We start from the raw sequence: 21275 nt of genomic DNA, 5'->3' as shown, positions 1-21275 counted from the left end.
GACTTGAGCTCCCAGGGTGCTTTGCAGGAGGGTTGGATGATGCAATGTGTTGTTGTGTTGTGTGTTTACATGTTGTTATGGACACCACCTCCTGAATGAATGATGTCAGTGTAAATGTGTACTGTATGTGTATAGCCACTGCTAAAGTGTGTCATGAATGACGACTAGCCTGGGGTGTTCCCATCCTGCCTTGCGCGGTGATTTCATTCATGCTGCTAAGGCAGTCTGGAAACTACCGCCCTAATTTTTTGCTAAGATAGGGGACCAATCACAGAACAGGGGGGAAAGCAAGACCATGATGAGCTATGCACAGACGCATTTCATAGACATCCGTGGCGCCCAATGAACGGATCTGGGCATTTTTTCAAATACGAGAAAAAATGAGCGTCTGGTTGCCAGACCACCGGTGTTTCTCAAAGTCAAGAGCGCATCCTTAGAATGCTTTCTTTTGAGTGCTAGAAAGACAAGGCTACACACCTTCCCAGTACCCTCCCCAGCCGTCAAGATCACATGCAATGGAACAGCCTAGCAAGTGTGGAAGTGCACGCAGGTTCCGGCTGCGCGCTTCATTTGAACCGTAGAAATTGTGCTGCTTTTAGTTCCAACAACTGTGCAGCTGCACTTTCCTCTAAATAAACTTTTTTGAGTAGCCTACAGTATTTCCACATTCGACTTGGTCTTCACATATCACAATCCGTAGTTTATAATTATGTTAGTGTGAATGGAAAGTTATACTGGTAATTGGCAACGGCAACGGTAATGGTAGCCTTGTTAAACTTGTAGCCTACAAAGTTTGCATTGGGCGAAGTTCAGAGATAAATTAATAACAAAAGTCTATCACAACTTATTCATACACATTGACATATGCATTTATGATGAATATGCACAATAACTTGATATAAATGCCTGAGCAAATATACGATGACATTAACAAAACACTTGAGAAATCGTATTTAGCCTACATTAACACGCACTGCATCTTTGCATCTACTTTCCATCTCCCTCTCCGTCTTTTTTTTAATCACACCATCAGATAATTTCTAATCCTCCATACGCAAAGGATTGTGGGTTATTTCTTCACGCCGAGGATCCATCGATGCATCCTCCAAAATTCTCAGAACGAAAGACGTAGTACTTGATAGAATTTGAAAGCATCCTTTACTTTGGAACAGTGCTTGACGAGATTTGATGACGTAACGTCCTTGAAAAAGTGGCTTGGAAGGACCAATCCTTGACTTTGAGAAACACCCCACGTCTCATTTGAGAAGTGGTAGGCGCTAGCCAGGCTAGATGACGACCCGTGTGTGTGCAGTGTAGTGTTGGGGAATGAGATATGTACGGTGGCCCTGAAGTGCAAAACACAACACAAATAAGACAACACAACACAAATAAGACAACACAACACAAAGAGAGAAATCACGGCCCCAAAGTGCACAACACAACACAAAAAGAGACAACACAACACAAAGAAGAGAAAAAAACGGCCTCGAAGTGCACAACACAACGGCAAATCACACAACACAACACAAAAAGAGACAACACAACACAAAAAGAGAAAACACAACGGCAAATCACACAACACAACACAAAAAGAGACAACACAACACAAAAAGAGAAAACACAACGGCAAATCACACAACACAACACAAAAAGAGAAAACACAACGGCAAATCACACAACACAACACAAAAAGAGACAACACAACACAAAAAGAGAAAACACAACGGCAAATCACACAACCCAACACAAAAAGAGAAAACACAACGGCAAATCACACAACACAACACAAAAAGAGACAACACAACACAAATAAGACAACACAACACAATTAGAGAAACCTCGGCCCCGAAGTGCACAACACAACGGCAAATCACACAACACAACACAAAAAGAGACAACACAACACAATTAAGAGACAACACGAAATACCTTCGGGCCACATGAATCGTCGCTGGGACACGTACGTAGGCCTACAGCCCGCAGAAAATAGCATGCTGGGTCTTCACATGTCCATAGGAACCCACAGTAATGGAATATCCACGTTGTGTTTTATTCATAATATGTTTGGTGTATAATCCAACTCATACAAAAGCAACAAGTTCGAAACAAATCATCAGAAATCAGGAAGTAAAACAGCTTGTAACTCTGTCACCGTTCTAGATACCGTCATATAGCCTACCATACATGGTAATTTTTGTGAGATCCCCCCTACGGATCCCCTTAGTTACCGTGGTAGCTACCACACATCAGAGCGATGGCTTTGCCCCACATGTGTTTCTGCGACGAGATACAAAACCGGAGGAGATTGGGCAAGAGAGCTGTCAATCAGGCTCCCCAAAAATCTCCAGAATGTTAGCTTTCATTTGACACCAATATTATGCTTCTACTCAAAGGGGTTCTTGTGTAAGAGTTTTATTGTCAGTAGCCTATGCACCATTAAATCTTCGAATTATTTCAGCCTGCATGTCTCTTTAAATGTTTTAATGAATGTTACGAGGACTTTACTAGGGTTTATAAAGTAAATTCGCATATCACTGAAATCGTCTACCCCTTGGCTTCAACATTATCCGGTTTTCAATAACGAGGCATGTGGCTGACTAGTGCTGTCGTCATTCAAAGCTAGGGAGCCTGTTTGACAGCTCTCTTGCCCAATCTCCTCCGGTTTTGAATATCTCGTCGCAGAAAGACATGTGGGGCAAAGCCATCGCTCTGATGTGTGGTAGCTACCACGGTAACTAGGGGGATCCATAGAAATCTCACAAAAATTACCATATATGGTATATGACGGTATCTAGAACGACAGAGTTACAAGCTGTTTTACTTCCTGATTTCTGATGATTTGCTTTTGTATGAGTTGGATTATACACCAAACATATTATGAATGAAACACAACGTGGATATTCCATTACTGTGGGTTCTTATGGACATGTGAAGACCCAGCATGCTATTTTCTGCGGGCTGTAGGCCTACGTAGGCCTAAGTGTCCCAGCGACGATTCATGTGGCCCGAAGGTATTCCGTTGTGTTGTCTCTTAATTGTGTTGTGTTGTCTCTTTTTGTGTTGTGTTGTGTGATTTGCCGTTGTGTTGTGCACTTCGGAGCCGAGGTTTCTCTAATTGTGTTGTGTTGTCTTATTTGTGTTGTGTTGTCTCTTTTTGTGTTGTGTTGTGTGATTTGCCGTTGTGTTTTCTCTTTTTGTGTTGTGTTGTCTCTTTTTGTGTTGTGTTGTGTGATTTGCCGTTGTGTTGTGCACTTCGGGGCCGTGTTTTCTCTTTTTGTGTTGTGTTGTATCTTTTTGTGTTGTGTTTTCTCTTTTTGTGTTGTGTTGTCTTATTTGTGTTGTTTTGTCTTATTTGTGTTGTGTTTTGCACTTCAGGGCCACCGTAGATATGGGGAAATAAGTCGGAAACGGCATGGAAGTGTGATGGTGAATGAAAAGAGAGTCATTTGTTACAATGTAATATGTGAATAATATAATGTGTGAGATCATTTAACCCTTTTGTCGGTAATGGTAATGGCTGCTACTCTACTGTATTTTATTATACAGATTTCCTATGATGATGGGAGGCTTTTTCCCACTGAATCAGCTTTTAAGCATTAGTGAACTGGTAGAAGAAAGTGTGTAGATGGTGAAATGATCCTGAAAACGTCTCTCGCCTTTAAAAACTTGGTATGGTAGCAAATGGTATGGTATGAAACTAGCCATAAACAGTCATTTATAGTCAAAAACAACTAATTGGTGCACTTGTAATTACAATAGTGTGGCAGTACAGACAAGATGGAACTCCATCATAAAATTAATTATAAGGCCTAACTGAAAATGTTTTAATAGTTGCCATGTCTGCTGTGAGCATAAATAGACTACTAAAATAACTAACTGCTGGGTCATTTCACCTCAACGGATTTTAGACAAACTTTCTGCTTGACCATCTCAGATTTGCTTCAAAATTTCACCATCTAAAGAGTAACCATTTAAGCTAACTCAGCCAAAACATTAGCTTGGTATACCTTGGAAACATTGCAGATTTCTTTCAAACCCCCACATTGGGTTCGTCAAATGGTTATGTCTCTCTACAGAGGTGTTTAAGCTGTCTGTGAAAAGGTAATTAAGAGGTGTCTATATTGCATTTTTGTTGGAAATATTGTAACACAAAACTGAAAAATAATCAATTTGGATGATATTTTATCTCCCCATTACAGGGGTATGACAAGCTATACCAATGAATTGAACGCCTTACGTCCATGTGGAATCTATAGGTACCAATCATTATTTACAGAAAATATGAAGTCTTTAGCTTGAACACTGTTTGAGATAATGACATCTGAACTTTGCTGCAGATTTAGATGAGGGTGCAAATGTGCCAAAAATCAGGTGGCTACCATGTTCAAGTTTTTTTTTTCTCTGGATGTACAGTATTAGGTATACCAAGCTAATATTTTGGCTAAGTTAGTTTAAATGGTGACTCTTTAGGTGGTAAAAGTTTGAAGCAAATCTGAGATGAGGTGGAATGACCCTGCTATTAAGTTATGTTTTTAGGCTTTATTTGACAGCACAAAAGAGATGACAGGAAATGAGTGAGGGAAAGAGATGGGGAGTGGATTCGAGAAGTGACCTCAGACGGGACTAGAACCTGCTCTGTTCGTGGTACGGAACACCAACGCTACCGCTCCGCTAGGGGTCACCCCTCTAACTTTTCCTAGCAGGAAACTCCCTCCTCAACGTCTCTCGTGGCCTACAGCTATCCATGGTACCCACCTACTTCTCATTCCAGGCTTGGCATCAAATTGCAGGAGATAGGATATATTTAGTGACCACCACTGACAGGTATTCAACTGAATGATTGATCAGAGTGACGAAGTGATCGATGAGATGTTCGCTGGATATAAAAAGGCGTATCCACTATCTAAAATATACCATCTGTCTTGTGTTAGTGAACAGGAATTATGTATCAAGTATGCACCATGTATCTGAAGTTGGCAAACTAATAAGTATAGTTGGCATCTTTATGCAGTCAAATTTCTGACACACTATTAATAAGTTATCAAATTGTGCATAACAATGTGAGCCAGATAACTGAATTGAACTGAACAATGAATTGAACTAGTCAGCTAAAGTGAGCATTAGCTATATAGGAACAGGCCAACATTTTGGGAAATTAGCTTATTCACAATCTTCCCCAGAGATACCTTTCTCGTCTCTGCATCCAGTAAATCCCCATTAGCCTAGCTTAACATACTGTAGTTCATTGAAATAGGCAGATCCATTTAGCCTATAGCTCCCAAAAGTGACAAAACTCCAAAAAAGTGACAAAGACTCCAACTTTTTTCCTATTTGTATGTAAGCTAATTTTCCAAAACGTTGGCCTGTTCCTTTAAGATCATGTTCTTGAGATATTTTTCAAGTATTTATTTATTTTATTTATGTTGTGACTGCAGTTATGTCCACAACCTTTGCTTGTATTTTTTCACTTGGAAATATGGGGTTATCTTGAGTCATCTGATATATTGAGTCCCGGCCTGTGGTTCAACACAACACAGGTTACACTGGCCTATAGAAAAACCCAACTCAGTGTCCACTACTCACATTATTGATTACTGATGCACAAATCAGTTTTTAAAGTATTTCCTACTAGAACTGAACAAAAGCCAAGATGTAAAGCTACTGTGTTGGAATTGAGAGGGTTGGTCGCATTTACTGCCAAGTAAAAAATCAAATAGACATTAACCGTATGAGGCCAACGAATGGTCCAAAGCAGGTCAAATTCATTTTTCGTTGTTGAATTGCTAATGGAGTACTTGTCACACATGCATATCACATAAAAGTGTTTAAGCTAAGCTGTTGAGTGGTGCTTAAGCAATAAGCCCCGAGAGGCCGTTTTATATATCGTGAATATAGCACAGCTGAGGGGCATTGTTGGAATGCCGTTAAACAACCCTTACCTGTGCTATAATTCAGAATATAGAACGGCCTCAAGGGGTTTATTGCTTATATAAAATGGCTACCACATATAAGACATTAGAAATTGATACAAAATAAACTAATTTAATAATATTTACATTCTGCACACAGCTCTGCGGCCATCTCCACACCCATTACTCTTGGTGGAAAATCTCACAAACTCTTCATTCAACATATGACAAGCCATATGTAAAAACCATAAATGTAAAGATGCAAAGATGTTCCCTTGTACAGTTAGACATTCTTGAGTATCCCTTTTTGAAATTACAGAAAATGCCTACATGGTTTCCAACTTTGGGCTGAAATTCTAATGTAACAGCACCCCAAACTGTCAAGGAATCAAAGTCGGTCACAAGAACTCCACAATACATTGGTCACAGCATGCACAGATCAACTGTGCTTTGGACTATGACATCTGCACATATGTAAACACAGGTTGAAGTAAAAGCCACATTATTCATCCAATGGTTCAGTGGCAAGAATTCAATGTACAATTCATAATGAACTAAATATTTATGTCAATAGATAAATATATATTTAGAAAAGCCAAAGAGTATCCCACCACTTCCTATATTGCCAGATACTGTCATACTTTCCTGGACATGGCATGGCAAGCGAAACTGTCCTGAAAATAAAACAGGATATATAGAACTGTTGCCCTTACAATGACCAGGATAAGAGCTTAGAATTAAAGGTAGTACAGTTAGACTGAAAATAGTCGTCAAAGGGTTAATGGGTTACTTTCCAGAGCATGGGTGTGTGTGGTTAATTCATGTTTGCATACATTCACAAATTATTATTTTACATACAGTAATTATGTTTGCATCACAGTTGTGCGCAAACCAAATCAAATGTTCATGTTGTTATTCCGTCATAATTGGCCTATAAGGTCTCAACATTTGTCACATTCCAATCATTTCGAAAAGCAAATGAAAACAGCACAACTTATCTGCATATTTTCTTTATTATAGTATAGTTTCAGTTTTTTGGTTTGTTTGTTGTTTTTTTTTTCACTTTTGCGACCAACACATACGAGCAACATTTCACCATTTAAATGCTATGCATGTTTTTATGTGAGTACTTAATTAATATTAGCTGCGTTTTTTTCTCTATTATTTGGTTATGTGTTTCAACCAGCAACTTCCATGAAAAGTTACTGTGCATGGCTAGCCTGGGTGTTCCCATCCTGCCTTGCGCTGTGATTTCATTCACGCTGCTAATGCACATGAAACTACCACCCTAATTTTTGCCTAAGATAGGGGACCAATCATAGAACAGGGGGGAAAGCAAGACTATGCATAGACGCATTTGATAGACATCCGTGGCGCCCAATGAATGGATCTGGGCATTTTTTCAAATATGATAAAATGAATGTCTGGTTGCCAGACCACGTCTCATTTGAGAAGTGGTAGGCGCTAGCCAGGCTAGTGCATGGCGTTATTGGACAAAATTAGATGATTGACACACTGTAAAAAATAAAAGCTTGCGACAACGTAAAATTCAATGGCAACCTTCTGCATTCAAAATTTCATGTTTTCCCAACAAAGATTTTTGCGTTTTCGCAACTACAAAAATGCTGTTGTCTTTACGAACAATTGTTCGTTCTGCCAGTGGGCACAACTTAAAATTCATCATTCTGCCAACGTAAGTTTGTTTGTTGACTTGACAATGATGTGATTATACCAACTACAAAAATACTGTTGTCCTTACAAATAGTTTTTAGTTCAACATAGTACAAAATGTTAGCTAGTAATATGATGATTTCTTTGTTGACTAAACCCATTTTTCCTCATTTAAGCTGCATTATACAGTATAAGCTATTAACAAAGCAAATCCACATACACAAATGTATACTTAGACAATTTATTTTAAATCATCAAGACAGAATATTAAATGAAGAAAATGACAGAAAAGAGGCCTCTTTTCAGAATGATTTTCAGGTCTTCAAAGAACAAAAAACATTCTGCAGTAAAAATGTTTGTTCTAGCAAATATTCCATGACACCCGTTATGTAGAAAACAATGTTTGTAACATTCTACAAACTTTCCAGTCACTAGCCAGCAATTAGTCAGGGATGACTATGAGCATTACGTTTTTTTTTTTTGCAATGTTAGGCAAGACCAAGCTTTTTCTTTAGGGATCGTACACGGTTAGAGCATTTTGGGTCAATGTCCATGAAAACCTTCTGAAGTGTTTCAAAGGTGTACTTAAGGTGCTTAGGATAAGAAATGTTGAGTGCATAAAGGAGGCCAAGAAGGTAGGCCAAGGCAGTGGGAGTATCCGGAAGGTCCTCTACTACTATTGATTCCTCCAAGATGACTGCGATGTTTTGAATCTTGGGAGATGAGACTTCAGCCACACAGTCCTCAAGGACATACAGAATTCCCACAGTGACTCCCTTGGCAGCCACGTCATCTGAATCAGTTTCCTGTTTGAGGACATGAAGAAATATGATTTTCAATTCAAACTCCCATCACACAAACTACATGCTCTTACATGTTAAATGATCTTGTAGAGATCCCCTCTACATCTCAAACTGACACACACATACACACACCCACACACACACGGACACACACACACACACACACACACACACACACACGGACACACACACACACACACACAAACCAGGCAATTAATTTTCCATCCCTCTCTCAGGCAGTCCAAGAGTAAAACACAAATAAACTCTCCAATTTCCTATTTTTCAATTTACAGGTAGATCTAAAAAAAATTGTATTGTGGAGAAGTTTGTTAATTTCAGTAATTCGATGCAAAACATGAAACTCGTATATTATACTGATTCATTACACATTACGTGAAATATTTCTAGCTATTGTTTGTGTTAATTTGAATGATTATGGCTTACAGCTAAACAAAACCCAAAATTCAGTATCTAACAAAGTTAAACCAATACAAAACTGGATTTTTAATATAGAAATGTTTGCCATCTGAAAAATAATATTCACACATACAGTATATGCCCACAGTACAGGTCTGGCCTCTTTTTGCATGGATTACTTCATCAATGTGGCGTCGCATTGAGTCAGCCCACCTGTGATTACTTCATCAATGTGGCGTCGCATTGAGTCAACCCACCTGTGATTACTTCATCAATGTGGCGTCGCATTGAGTCAACCCACCTGTAGCACTACTGAGGTGTTATGGAAGTCCAGGTTGCCTTGATGGAGGCTTTCAGTTTGTCTGCATTGTTGGGTCTCATGTCTCATCTTCCTCTTGAGAATACCCTATAGGTTCCCTATGTTGTTCAAGTCTGGTAAGTTTGCTGGCCAGTCAAGCACTGTAATTCCCATATTACCAATACCTACGTTTAATGACCATGGAATTACTGTGCTTCATTGGCCTGCAAAATCGCCTGACCTGAAACCCATAGAGAATCTATGTGGTGCAGTATTGTCAAGAGGAAGATCAGAGGTACGAGATACAACAATGCAGAAGTGCTGAAAGCTTCTTTTAAAGGAACCATAACACCTCTGCAGTGCCACATGCGGATTGGCTCAATGCCACACCACACTAGCTGCGTTTCCATTACCCATTAAATTGCGCAAATTAAGAGTTGCGAAAAGAAATGTGCTTAATGGAAACACACACATTTCGAAAAAACTCACATGTTTCGATAAAAAGTTTTTGCGCTCGGGTGAGGTGGTATTTCGAGCGTATCGAAATTTGTATATTTCGCAAAACTGCAATGGAAACACTTTTTTCGCATCTGACGAGTCACGTGATCCAACAAACGGATGTTAGGAGGAACGAAACCGACGAAGAAGACTGCCGACAGGAAGTGGCACCGGGAGAATAATGTAAAACAATATATTTTTTTTCATTAAAAGTGGCTCGTGTCATTCTAAAATGTTGAATCCACAGCTGTGAACTTGCCGACAACACTTTCTCAAAAACGCTGCATAGGCTACGCAACCGCTCAACTAGTTTTGTTTACCCATAGCAACAACGTTGCTATGCTTTGCTGGTTTAACGTGATGAGAACGGTGCTGAAAGAAATCTAGAATCTAGATCTAGATTCTAGTTTTAGAAACTAATCAACTGGGCTGATCTACGAAATATTCCACTGACATGGCTGTGACATGATTTAAGCATAGGCCTACTACAACAAACTCCTGTGAAATATGTCATTTTTAATTTTATGTTTCTGCCCCGCCAAAACGTAGGCCTCCTCCGCTGATGGCTTATAGCTGATAATCAGCGTGCCGTGGTGGCAATTTGAATGCATTTAGTGTAGGCTAAATCCCTATGGCTAAATCTGGGTAATGTTGATAACCACCATGTCTCCTAATGACTTACAGCACGCGAGAATACACGAGATTTTAATTTAGTTAGCCGAATGTAATGGAAACACCGCAATTGCGAAAATTGTGATATTCGACATTAAGACAATATCGACAAAGTTTTTGCGCATATTTGTAATGGAAACGCAGCTACTGATGCAGTGTTTCATGCAAAAGGACGGCAAACTAAGTATTTAGGGCATATACTGTACCTGAACATGTTTTTCAGAAGGCTGACATTTCTATATTAAAAGCTATTGGTTGTAGGTGATATTCTGATTTGTGAGACACTGAATTTGGGGTTTTCTTAAGCTGTAAGCAGCCATCATAATTAACACAAATAATGGCTAGAAATATTTCACTTAACGTCTAATGAATCTATATAATATACAGTACAAGTTTCATGTTTTACATTGAATTACTGAAATTAACACATTTTTCCATATAACATTTTAGCATCTCTATGCTTGTAAAATCGAAGTTCTATTAATGACCATTAATACTTACAAGACACTGCTTGAAAAGTTGATTAGGATCTTCACGTAGGAACACAGGAAGTCCTTTCATGGCTGCTTCCTCGCGGTGTCTTACAATGTTGGTAGTCTCAAACAAAAAATAGAAAGAGTTGTAATAACAGCAAGATGAGTAATTCAACACATTCAATTTCATCACACTAGTTGAAAGTATAGTTTGGTAGTGTAGTGTACTGTGCACACACCTCATCATCAAGTTGTTGCTAGCCCAGTTGTTCATTCATTAGGATCCTAACAGAGATGAAATTAGAAGCGACCAAACACCTCCATGTTTTCCCTATTAAAATACAGCTGCACGAGCAGTCACACGACCAAGTATGGTGAGACAAAATAAAAAGTGGTGCATTTCTAAGCAGGTAAGAGGGATAACTATATTGTGTGGCGGAATAACAATTGGGAGCACTTCGACTCAGCGCAGTAATATCCTCACTCCAAAGTGAAACTGAAAGTGCATGAGTGAAGATATTACTGCGCCGAGTCGAAGTGCTCCCAATTGTTATTCTGCCAAATAACATAGTTATCCCTCTTACCCGCTTAGAAATGCACCATGTTTTATTTTGTCTCACCATACTTGGTTGTGTGACTACTCGTGCTACTGTATTTTAATAGGGAAAACATGGAGATGTTTGATCGTTTCTAAATTCATCTCTGTTTGGATCCTAATGAATGAATTGGGCTAGCTAAGTGCTATCAAAGTAGTGCCTCCCGCCAGAGCCAGTGAGTGCATGCATTGAAACATGAGAGGTATGTATCAACTCGTCTTAGTTAAGGGAATAACATAGTTTAATATGAAAAAACGGTTAAGTGTTCCTTTAACTTTAACATTCGAGCATTGTAAATACCACTTACCATTTTCTCTTAGCGTAAGCGTGTCCTAGGTGTCACCCAGAGCTTTCCTCTAACTGCATAGGCTGCCAAGGGATAGTAATGATTCAGGTCATTGATTTCAGCAATAACCACTTCACTATAGTCACTGTACTCAACTTGACAAGACCTATAGTACTCAAAGTACCATGCTGTGAGTCTCATTCAAATAAACCCAGGTAAAAAAGTAGTGTACTTAAGTGTATTAGTAATATGGTTAAAGTACATGAAGTATAAAGCAAGTATGCTTCTTCGTTTCTGTGCTTTATTTGAAGTGAGTTTAATGTATACTTTATAAAGTATACTTAAAAATATGTGTAATTAAGTTCAACTTCTGAGTCCAAAAAGAAAGTATACTAATTTCACAATAATCAAATTGTCTTTTGATTGCACTTTTTGAAAGTGTACTTTGTTGTTAGTGTATTTTAAATTTGATAGAAGTACCAATGTTTTAAGTGTATTAAATTTGACATAAATTTGAGTGGCAATTTAGTGTACTTATGGAAAGTGTCATTTCTGCAAATAAACTGTTAGCATACTTTTTTACAGTGTACTATCATCTCACTTTATTAGAAGTGTTACTTCTGTACACTTTGTACAGTACACTCTAAAATAAGTGCATTTTTAGTGGTATATCGGAATACTTTCACAAAATATGTTAAAATATAAAAAAATATATAGTGATATTTTAATGCACTTTAAGTAAGTGCACTTATTTGTAATACAGAGTTAGTATACTTTTTGAAAGTGTACATTTGATTTCAACTAATTGGTGGTAATGTATTAATTTACTGTAGTCTACCAATGGAAAGTGTTTTTACATTGTTAGGCTGATATCTGAAAGAGTAATGTGATTAAATGTTGCAGTGTGGACGAAGTAAGTTTATTTTGTACAAATTATATTTTTTTCATTTGGCTCCACATCTTGGTGAGGGAATACATAAGTCTACACCAGGGGTCGGCAATAGGCGGCCCGCGGGCCAGATGCGGCCCGCAAGCAAAACAAATCTGGCCCGTGAGATCTTTTGAACCAGAGAATGAAAAAAAAAAAAAAAAAACTTTTTAAAAATCGGACTGCCAGTCTCAAAAATGCTCTTAATTTTGAAACGCAACTTTCCAGAACAGAAGAATTTCATTCAATCTAAATGCTTAGATATTTGTTTCATCTGAATACGAGTGAAGAAGCACGCAGCGAGGTGCAGCGTGAACGCACAACATGCAAAAACAAATGAAGTCAGTGGACAGCGCTGGTTCTCAAATTCCAAGCTAGTCCCTAAAACCCATGTTGTAATTCAAACAACGGACATAGGCTTATGGTGATAATTAAAACACGACTTATTTTAAACAGGCCTGACATCAAGGCAATTTACGCACATAGAACTGTGAAAAGTAAAACACGAGTTTCAAACATACCGTGCGTGTTATTTAGGAACGCAACCTTTCAATTAGCATGCTTAGTTTCGTGGTGCCGTCTTGTATCCTACTCATTGCATGCAGAGACACCCTCGTTAGTTGTTACAGATCAGGCATGTGGGCTTTGTATTAATAAAATTAGGGAGGGTGAAGGCATAGTTCTCTGTCCATTCATCATTAAAGATCCTGTTTTCGCTGTTAACTTTTCTCTTCAGATTTTTTGATAGTGCCATCTTTGACAGCTAACAGCAACGCGTGGAAATGTTTTTCTGGTGTTTTTTTGTATTTATTTTTTAAACACACAGGCATATAATAGCGCCCCCAATGACCAATCGATAAATTTAACCTACATCTGCTCTGACATTTCAAGAGCGCCTATCATTTTTACCTCCTCCGATATTAATGAATTAAATTCGCCAATTGTTTTGGTTGTGAACTTGTGGCCCGCTATGTAATGGCTTGGAAAATATCTGGCCCGAGGCCAAACTTAATTGCCGACCCCTGGTCTACACTATCACCACCATGTATTAATAAACACTTGATTGACAGAAAAGTCACTTTAAGAACAGTAATTATTTTTACAGATATTGTATTTACATGTCAATTCAGTATCAGAATCTCAGTACTTGGCAGTACTCACTCTCAAAAAAATGAAATCTCACTATTGCTCATCTTAATGAATCCTTTTTCGTAGGATTTACACAATAAAATTAGGTTTCTAGCATAGACTGTAAAAAATAGGTTTCTAGGTGAAAAGGAGTCAGTTATACGAAATGCATTCGTGTTTGGAGGAAATATTTCACTCTATGGTCGCCGTAGAAGCATTATTTCAAAACGCACAAACGAGGGTCTCTGGCTGTGGCAGGTCTGCCTCTTCTCCCTCACTCGTGGATTGTAAGGTATGTATTTGCTAAACACACAGTGTTCTTATTTTGAGTTCGGTGTAATTTTAGGGAGTTTAGCATGACAACAAACCTGGGAAACATGATACAATTCTAACGTTAGCCTGAGATGATTAGCTGCTAGCTACTTAGCCGCCCACATGAGGTTCAGCAGATCTCATGTGGGCGGCTAAGTAGCTAACAGCTAATCATCTCAGGCTAACGTTAGAATTGTATCATGTTTCCCAGGTCAGTTTTACTCCCTGCCGAAAATAGGGGTGGTTATGCATTGATGGGTTTGTTTCATAAAACACAATTGAATGTTCATGGATGTGACCAGGTCAGGACGACTTCATGTGTTTGCTGTTTCATGCAGCTAGCAGTTAACGGCTAACATAAGATAGCCGCTAGCTAGCCCCGCACAAACCCAGCCTATGTTTATGTGTTAGGCTTAGAATACTAATAGTTAGATTATTATCTGAAAAGTTTAATGTTTAAACGTAGGTGCAGGCCAGTCTGTGTTACCAAATTGTCCTTATGTGTCATGAACAATTTGCGTTGTTACAGACACTAAAGTTCGTCCACAAACATTTGAATTATTTGAATGTCCGTGTAGCAAACCACACCATCTTGCCTAGTCTCTCTGTAACGTTTATCACGTGCAGACTATCTTTGAAGGACAAGTTACACAAACGTTAGACTTATCATTATTTTTGTATGATGTGATCAGCATTATTGTAGGCTACTTGCTCTCATTCGACTTCTATATTAAACGAGTAAAGCAAGTAAGTTTTTCATGATCATGGTAGAGGCTGCCTACTCTAAATGTTTGAGTGATTTGTTAATCACAAACAAGCCTCAATGTAATTAAATGTTTTCTTCCCAACTTTTAATTCAAATTCTAAAAGATTTCAGTAATCTGATATTATTATAGTTTTGCATGGTGTAAATTTGTTGAGTTTGATATACTTTCTCCACAGACGTGGGAGTGCAGAGTGCAAGACATCAGCGTCATTGAGGTCTCTCTTACAGAAGCATTACAGGTTAGCTCATGGTTACTTTTGCGGTAGACACCCATACCTATGTGCATAATTATTATCATTGTCCCTGTTTATTATAAGCATGGAATGCTCTTCATAGTCACTGAAGCAGATATCATACTTAGATCAATGTTTTCTGTATGCTAATTGTAATTCTTTCTACAAATGCTGGGTTGTTTTGTACATTCTTTCTGTCCCCTCTACCCTCGTATGGTTCAAGATGTGCAGAATTTCACACGCATTGTGCAACTGAAGTCCAAGTTTATGCCAGAACTTGACATCTGCTCCAGGCTGTCTGCTGAGTGCCATAGGAAGGGAGGAGAAACAAGACATAAGATTAAGGAGATCATGGCTGCCATTGATCGGGTTAGTGAGAAGTTGTTTTGTGCCTCCCACTTTGAAAACCAATATTAGGCCATGAGCTACAGGGCCGTAACATGCACCTGTCAACGAAACATTTTTGACCATGCTGACATGACGAATTTGAATGTTAACATTTACATTTTTGGGTTGCACTACCTGTTTCTACCCCATGAATAGATTTGCATTGAAGATCAATGTGTTCCAAAAAATCTCTCAATACATTGGAAATGCATTATATGAACCTCTACATGTGATTACGTAAACACACCTTGTCACATGCCCCACCTCTCTCTAAGTCATGAGCATTACATACATCTTATAATGCATTTCCAATGTATTGAGAGTCTTTTGAAACTCCTCTATCCATGGAGCAGTAAACAGGCATTGCATCCCAATACCCAAATCTCCAAGTTAACATTGGGGGATTGCACGGTAAAGGCGTAGTAAACATTAAGATGCTTAATTTGTAAGTGTAAGTAAAGTAGTGTTATTATATTTCCCTGTTTTGCAGAATCCCATCATTGGCTCGTTGAGAGTTTGCCACCTGCAAGCACTTGTTGTGTACTTGAAGGCCCTGAGAAACTCAAAGGAATACCTGGTAAGTGTAAATGAATATCCCAAAAAACAGTGTAAATTCGGTGAAAATGGACCTCAGACTCTCTTACTGCATGAAAATGCATCAAAGAAGTCGTGGAGACGGACAGTATTTTTCATTGATGAAGCACTCTAGAGCTTGCATCGGCGTACACTATATTGCCAAAAGTATAGTGATGTCAATAGACATCCCATTCTTAATTTATAGAGTTTAATATGATGTTGGTCCACCCTTTGCAGCTATAGCTTTTTTGACCATTCATCCAGAAGCGCATTTGTGAGGTTGTACATTGATGTTGGACGAGGTGGCTCTCAGTCTCTGCTCTAATTCATCCCAAAGGTGTTCTATTGGGTTGAGGTCAGGACTGTGCAGGCCAGTCAACACTAAACTCTGTCATCCATGTCTTTGCGGACCTAGCGTTGTGCACTGGTGCACAGTCATGTTGGAACAGAAAGGGGCAATTCCCAAAACTGTTCCCACAAAGTTGGGAGCATGGAATTGTCCAAAATCTCTTACTGTTCCAACATGACTGTGCATCAGTGTGCAAAGCAAGGTCCATAAAGACGTGAATGATATAGTTTGGTGTGTATGAACTTGACTGGCCTGCACACAGTCCTGACCTCACCTGACCTTTTTTTTTCAGTTATTAGCTGGTTTGATGCTCATTGGGCTCAATGCCAACCCGGCTAATAGGCTAACTGAAAAAAAAAACATCATACCAGTCTCTAGGTATGGTGAAGGGTATGTGATGTGGGGCTATTTTAATTCCAAAGGCTGAGGATACTTTATCAGGATGCCTAGTATACTGGATCCATGAAATAAGTGGCTTTTAAAGACAGAAATCTTCCTGCCTCTATGGGAATTTAACATATGGGAGCAAATACTTATGACCCCTGTATTTTAAGGAAGAACATTTATTTATTTGCTATACATTTCACTCACAAAGACAATTGGTGTCCTTAAAGGTTGGATATTTCCTAATTTTTTTAGTCAACTTTAGCATGGGTTCCAATACTTATCCTCGCTGTATATGCTCTATTTTCTGACACAATGTGATACTTATTCTTTGTATCATAATGTGATACTGACCCTTTTTATATTGCATCCTTGTTTTAGAGCTGCCAGGACTGGTGTCATCACTGAAAGCAGTCATAAACAACATGGCAGATTCATCTATTTCCTCCAGCCAAAGCGACTCACCACGCACTAGCAGTGAGACTTGCAGTGAAGACATGGTACTATGACTGAAGTACCTTGAACCGATCCCTCATTAGCATTGTGCAGGCCCTCCATGATTTTGTGATCTTGCACGTTCACCAATTCATGCAAATTCAGGGACTTTGCTGCATTTGCGTGTTGTAATATTCAATAAATGTGAATGGTGATGTGTAGTTATGTTCCTGTTATTGTGTTATTAGCATTATATATCCTTTGCTTGAATTATGTATTTTTGTAATTTTATTGTAATAAAGTTCCCTTTCTGAAATGAGATTTGTAATCTGTTGTAATGCACTTGAAATTAATTGTAATGTAATACACTTAAAGTGTAATATCGACATGTATGCCAAAGTATAACAATATGGGAATTAAAGTACAGATAAAATATACTTCAAAGACAGTTCTTTTCTACAATAAAATATAATAATATTGCACTGAAAGTATGTGTCTATGATGTTTAGCTTGTAATTGAAATTCACTTGAAATATGTTATCATTGTCATAGTGGGACACTTTAAATGCACTAAATATAGTACGGAAGTGCATTTGTAGATCACTTGAAATATTAAAGAGGCATACTAAATTAACATACTTTATAGTAATACTTAGTATGATAACAGTATGTACAAAATGTACTTAAACTCAACTGTAAGTTGAGCTCCAATTATTTTTTAAGTGTACTTCTATTAGAATGGTCATACAATGTAATTGTACTGTAAGTATGCTTAATTGCTCATTTTAATTAGTGTACTTCAGTGCACTTGAAGTTTGTAAATAGTTGTTCCAATTTAGCATACCCTACACACTTGAAGTATAGTGAAGTTTGTATTACGATGAACTTAATACATACTTTAATATACTTAAATATACTTGGATTTGACGAAAAAAGTACACACTCTACTTATTACACTCTGAAAAAGTATATTTTCAATAGGTTTTTTTTTTACCTGGGAATACATGTAACCTAGATACCACACAAACATCACTACCTAATACCACTTGATATATTGTCACAATGTAGGCTATCACAACATAACACCATATATAGGGGAGACTGGCCCTGAAGTAATGGATATATGAGCAATGGAAGTCGCTTTTAGTCTGCTAAATGCATAAATGTACCTGACTAACAATCAACACTATTCCATAGCAATAAATAAAATACAATTTCACATAAAGATAACCAAATGTGTTAAAAATGATTCATGTTATTGCCTGCATGACAAGTGTAACAAACGTCTAGTATGTTTAGCCTTGGCAGAGAAGACATGTGTTCACTACTTTCTTTACTTAGCAGTTAATGGAAGAGGAGCAGCTAGGCTAATCTAGTCTTGTTCAGGCTAGCTGATAGTCATAAAAAGACGTCTGCAACTAGCCTAGTTAAACAAGAATTGTAATCTCATTTAACAACTTGCAGTCCTGGTGGCACAACGATGATACATTATGTGAACCAATAAATTATGTAGTAGCCTAGTTGGTGGCATGGCTGAAACGTTTAACTGTATGTTATTTAGAGAGACTGCTAGCTAAAGCCCAACCATAACGTCCTTGAAATGCTAGCACTGACTGACTAGCAGAAGTGGTTTCTCACCGTAAAAAGCACTTTTTAGTTTAGATGTATTTCATGGAACCTAACAAGGTTATTCAAAATCACTTCATAACTAGAATACAATATCAAAAAAAGTTACTTACATTTCCAAGCTCAAGCGTGCTTCACGAAGTCTTCCATGCAAGTCTTGCTGATAAAAGAGAACCGTTTGCGTTGTGTCGACAAGGGAACGAACCCCTTCAAATATCTATGGGAAACCCCGTGTATGTCAATCATTTGGCACCACAGCCTGGGAACTTAATATTCCAAGTTCAGTTTACTCACAAATGCATGTTTGGAAACATTTGTGTGTCAAACTGTTGATCTAACATGTTTTTCTTTATTCTTGTATGGTAATTGGATTTTTTCATAGTAATGATTCAGAAAATCATTTAAACTGGATAAAGCACATTTTTATTTTTTACAGTGCATATTATGACACCGAATAATATGATAATATTAAGAACACATTGTTGCGCAAGCAAAATATTATCTGCAAATCACCAAGATGACAGATATTATAAAAGGACTTACATGAAGGCTTTTTCTTTTCTGGAGAATAAGAAGAAAGCAGGAACCTCCAAGAGTTCACCCACTCAGACCAAGATAGCTTTTCCATTTGGCTACTCTTTGAATCATTTGAAAGCGCCCGCGAATCAACCCATTTCAAAGAAATATTCTCGGCCTCCACTATTCCTTTGCCTCCATTGGTGGGGCTGCTTTTTGCCTGGGGTTGGGTTGAGGCTAATTTAGCTGATTTTGACCATGTTGGGGCAAGTGGTTTGGTTTTCTCCATTTCAGAAAAAAGGTGCTGCTTTGTTGTATCAGTTTTTGCCATTGGAAGCGTGGATGTGGTACTCATTTGGGGCATAAGACTACTCTCTAGTTTCCTGAATCTCCAAGATTTTCCCCACAATCTCTGTGAGAGTATCTCCGAGTTAAAACAAGAACGGAGGTTGTCATTGCACCTCCTCTTTGACCACAGTACCTCATCTTTACGATAGAATACTTTAGGAGTGTCAGCCCACTCCAAAGGCTGTTGGCCACAAATCCTCCATGACATGCTCCATCCTGGTTCTTTTTCCTCTGCTGAATATGAGGGGGGAACATATTCAATTACTGGAGGCGGCCATATTTCCACTTCAAAGTGTTCATGATCTTTGTCCCAGAATGGCTTGTGCTGCCGAGGAAGAAGATTGATGAACTTCCAGGTTCTACACCATGGTGGAACTTCTTCTGCGTTAAGAAGAGGAGCGAACAAGTGGGAGTTACTTTTCAAAGTGTTGTGGTGTCTCTGAAGTGTTGCCACCCTCCATGACTCCATCCATTCAGTATTTGACGTTTCCCAGTGGCCCTCCTTATGTTGAGATGTGGAAAATTTCCAAGAGTCATTCCACTCAAAAGGAAAATCACATTGTGATAGAGGATTCATACGTTTTTGCCGATTTTTAAACTTATCTTTGGGCTTGAGCCTTTTAGGGAATCCATCGGGTTCACTCTCTTCTACCTTTGTTTCCTCACTTTCTTTTTCTTTTTCCTTTGACTCCACTTTCTTTGTGGGTTTCACATTTTGAAGAATGGATGAGTTTTTAACAACCTCACAAGATTTTTTCCATTCAGCCAGGGCAGTGTTACCCTCATGAAACTGGTTACTCCAGAATTTGTACTTCTCAGCCCTACATACAGGTATGATTGCACCATGGACATAAGAGGCTAATGGTTTGGAATCAATTACATCATCTGTGGTTTCAGAAGGCTCATCATGATACTCCATTGCTTTTGAGATCTTCCATGCATCAGCCCACAGAGAGCTCTTTGAGTTTTTTGCTGAGGAGTTTGATACAGAATGAAACTGACTATTGAAATATTTCCAAGATCCCGCCAACATGGACTTTGATATTTCTTTGCTGTACTGTTTGTTTTCTATGTTTTGGTCCATATTTGCTTTAAAGGGCCAATCCCCATTTTTGGAGACTTTTGTGGTCTTCCAAGACTCAATCCATTCGGATGGAGTCCATTCAAATTCATTAAGGCACATTAGTCGAACAGGTGCACCATTCTTTGCACCATCCATTTTTTCTCAGATTTTTTATACTTCCAAGATGACTCCCACTCAAGTGGCAGCTGGTCCAAAGACTGCAATGTTTGAGCGTAACTTTTTTTTCCCCCACAACTTTACCTCCCTCTACTTACCGCTGGGGCCCTTCTCAGTATTTGTGTACTCTTGCTCAATCCAGCAAGAGAGCTTGCAAAGCTTTGAAGTCTATGACTATACTGATGCACTAGGCTGAGAGTTTTCCAGTAAGGAGAGCTTCTCAACCTTCTCAGGAGCCTCATTCTCCGAAGCCAGTGACCATGTTCACTAAGTTGCTGTTGGTGTGCCGTCAGGTACTGGAGCCTTCCTCTTGTGTGTACTCGTGCCACATTTGATTGATCCTATGGTGTGAACACATCAGAAAGCAGTTTATTACTGAGTTGTACAGTAATATGGCTAACAAATCAATGTTTCATCTGTGTAC

At 38.5% G+C, this 21275-nt stretch overlaps 1 protein-coding gene across 3 annotated transcripts in view; it reads right to left on the bottom strand.

Annotated features, from left to right (window-relative positions):
- The window catches only part of LOC134071324 (uncharacterized), a 31545-nt gene extending 10392 nt beyond the window's left edge, over positions 1–21153 (bottom strand). The window contains exon 1 of one of the 3 annotated variants that reach the window (XM_062527999.1): positions 20950–21153. Coding sequence is in view for 1 of the 3 variants with exons in the window: in XM_062527998.1 (XP_062383982.1) it covers positions 19291–19375 (85 nt within the window). In the remaining 2 variants the exon portion in view is untranslated. Of the gene's footprint in view, positions 1–19290; positions 19537–20949 lie in introns of those variants that run through there. The other 2 variants (XM_062527998.1, XM_062528000.1) reach the window with 2 other exon arrangements.
- Positions 21154–21275: the final 122 nt, after the last annotated feature.

This window comes from Sardina pilchardus, chromosome 23, assembly GCF_963854185.1.
Source record: "Sardina pilchardus chromosome 23, fSarPil1.1, whole genome shotgun sequence".
Taxonomy (NCBI): Eukaryota; Metazoa; Chordata; class Actinopteri; order Clupeiformes; family Clupeidae; genus Sardina; species Sardina pilchardus.
The sequence above is the reverse complement of the archived record's forward strand: the minus strand, read 5'-3'. Positions and strand labels throughout refer to the sequence as shown.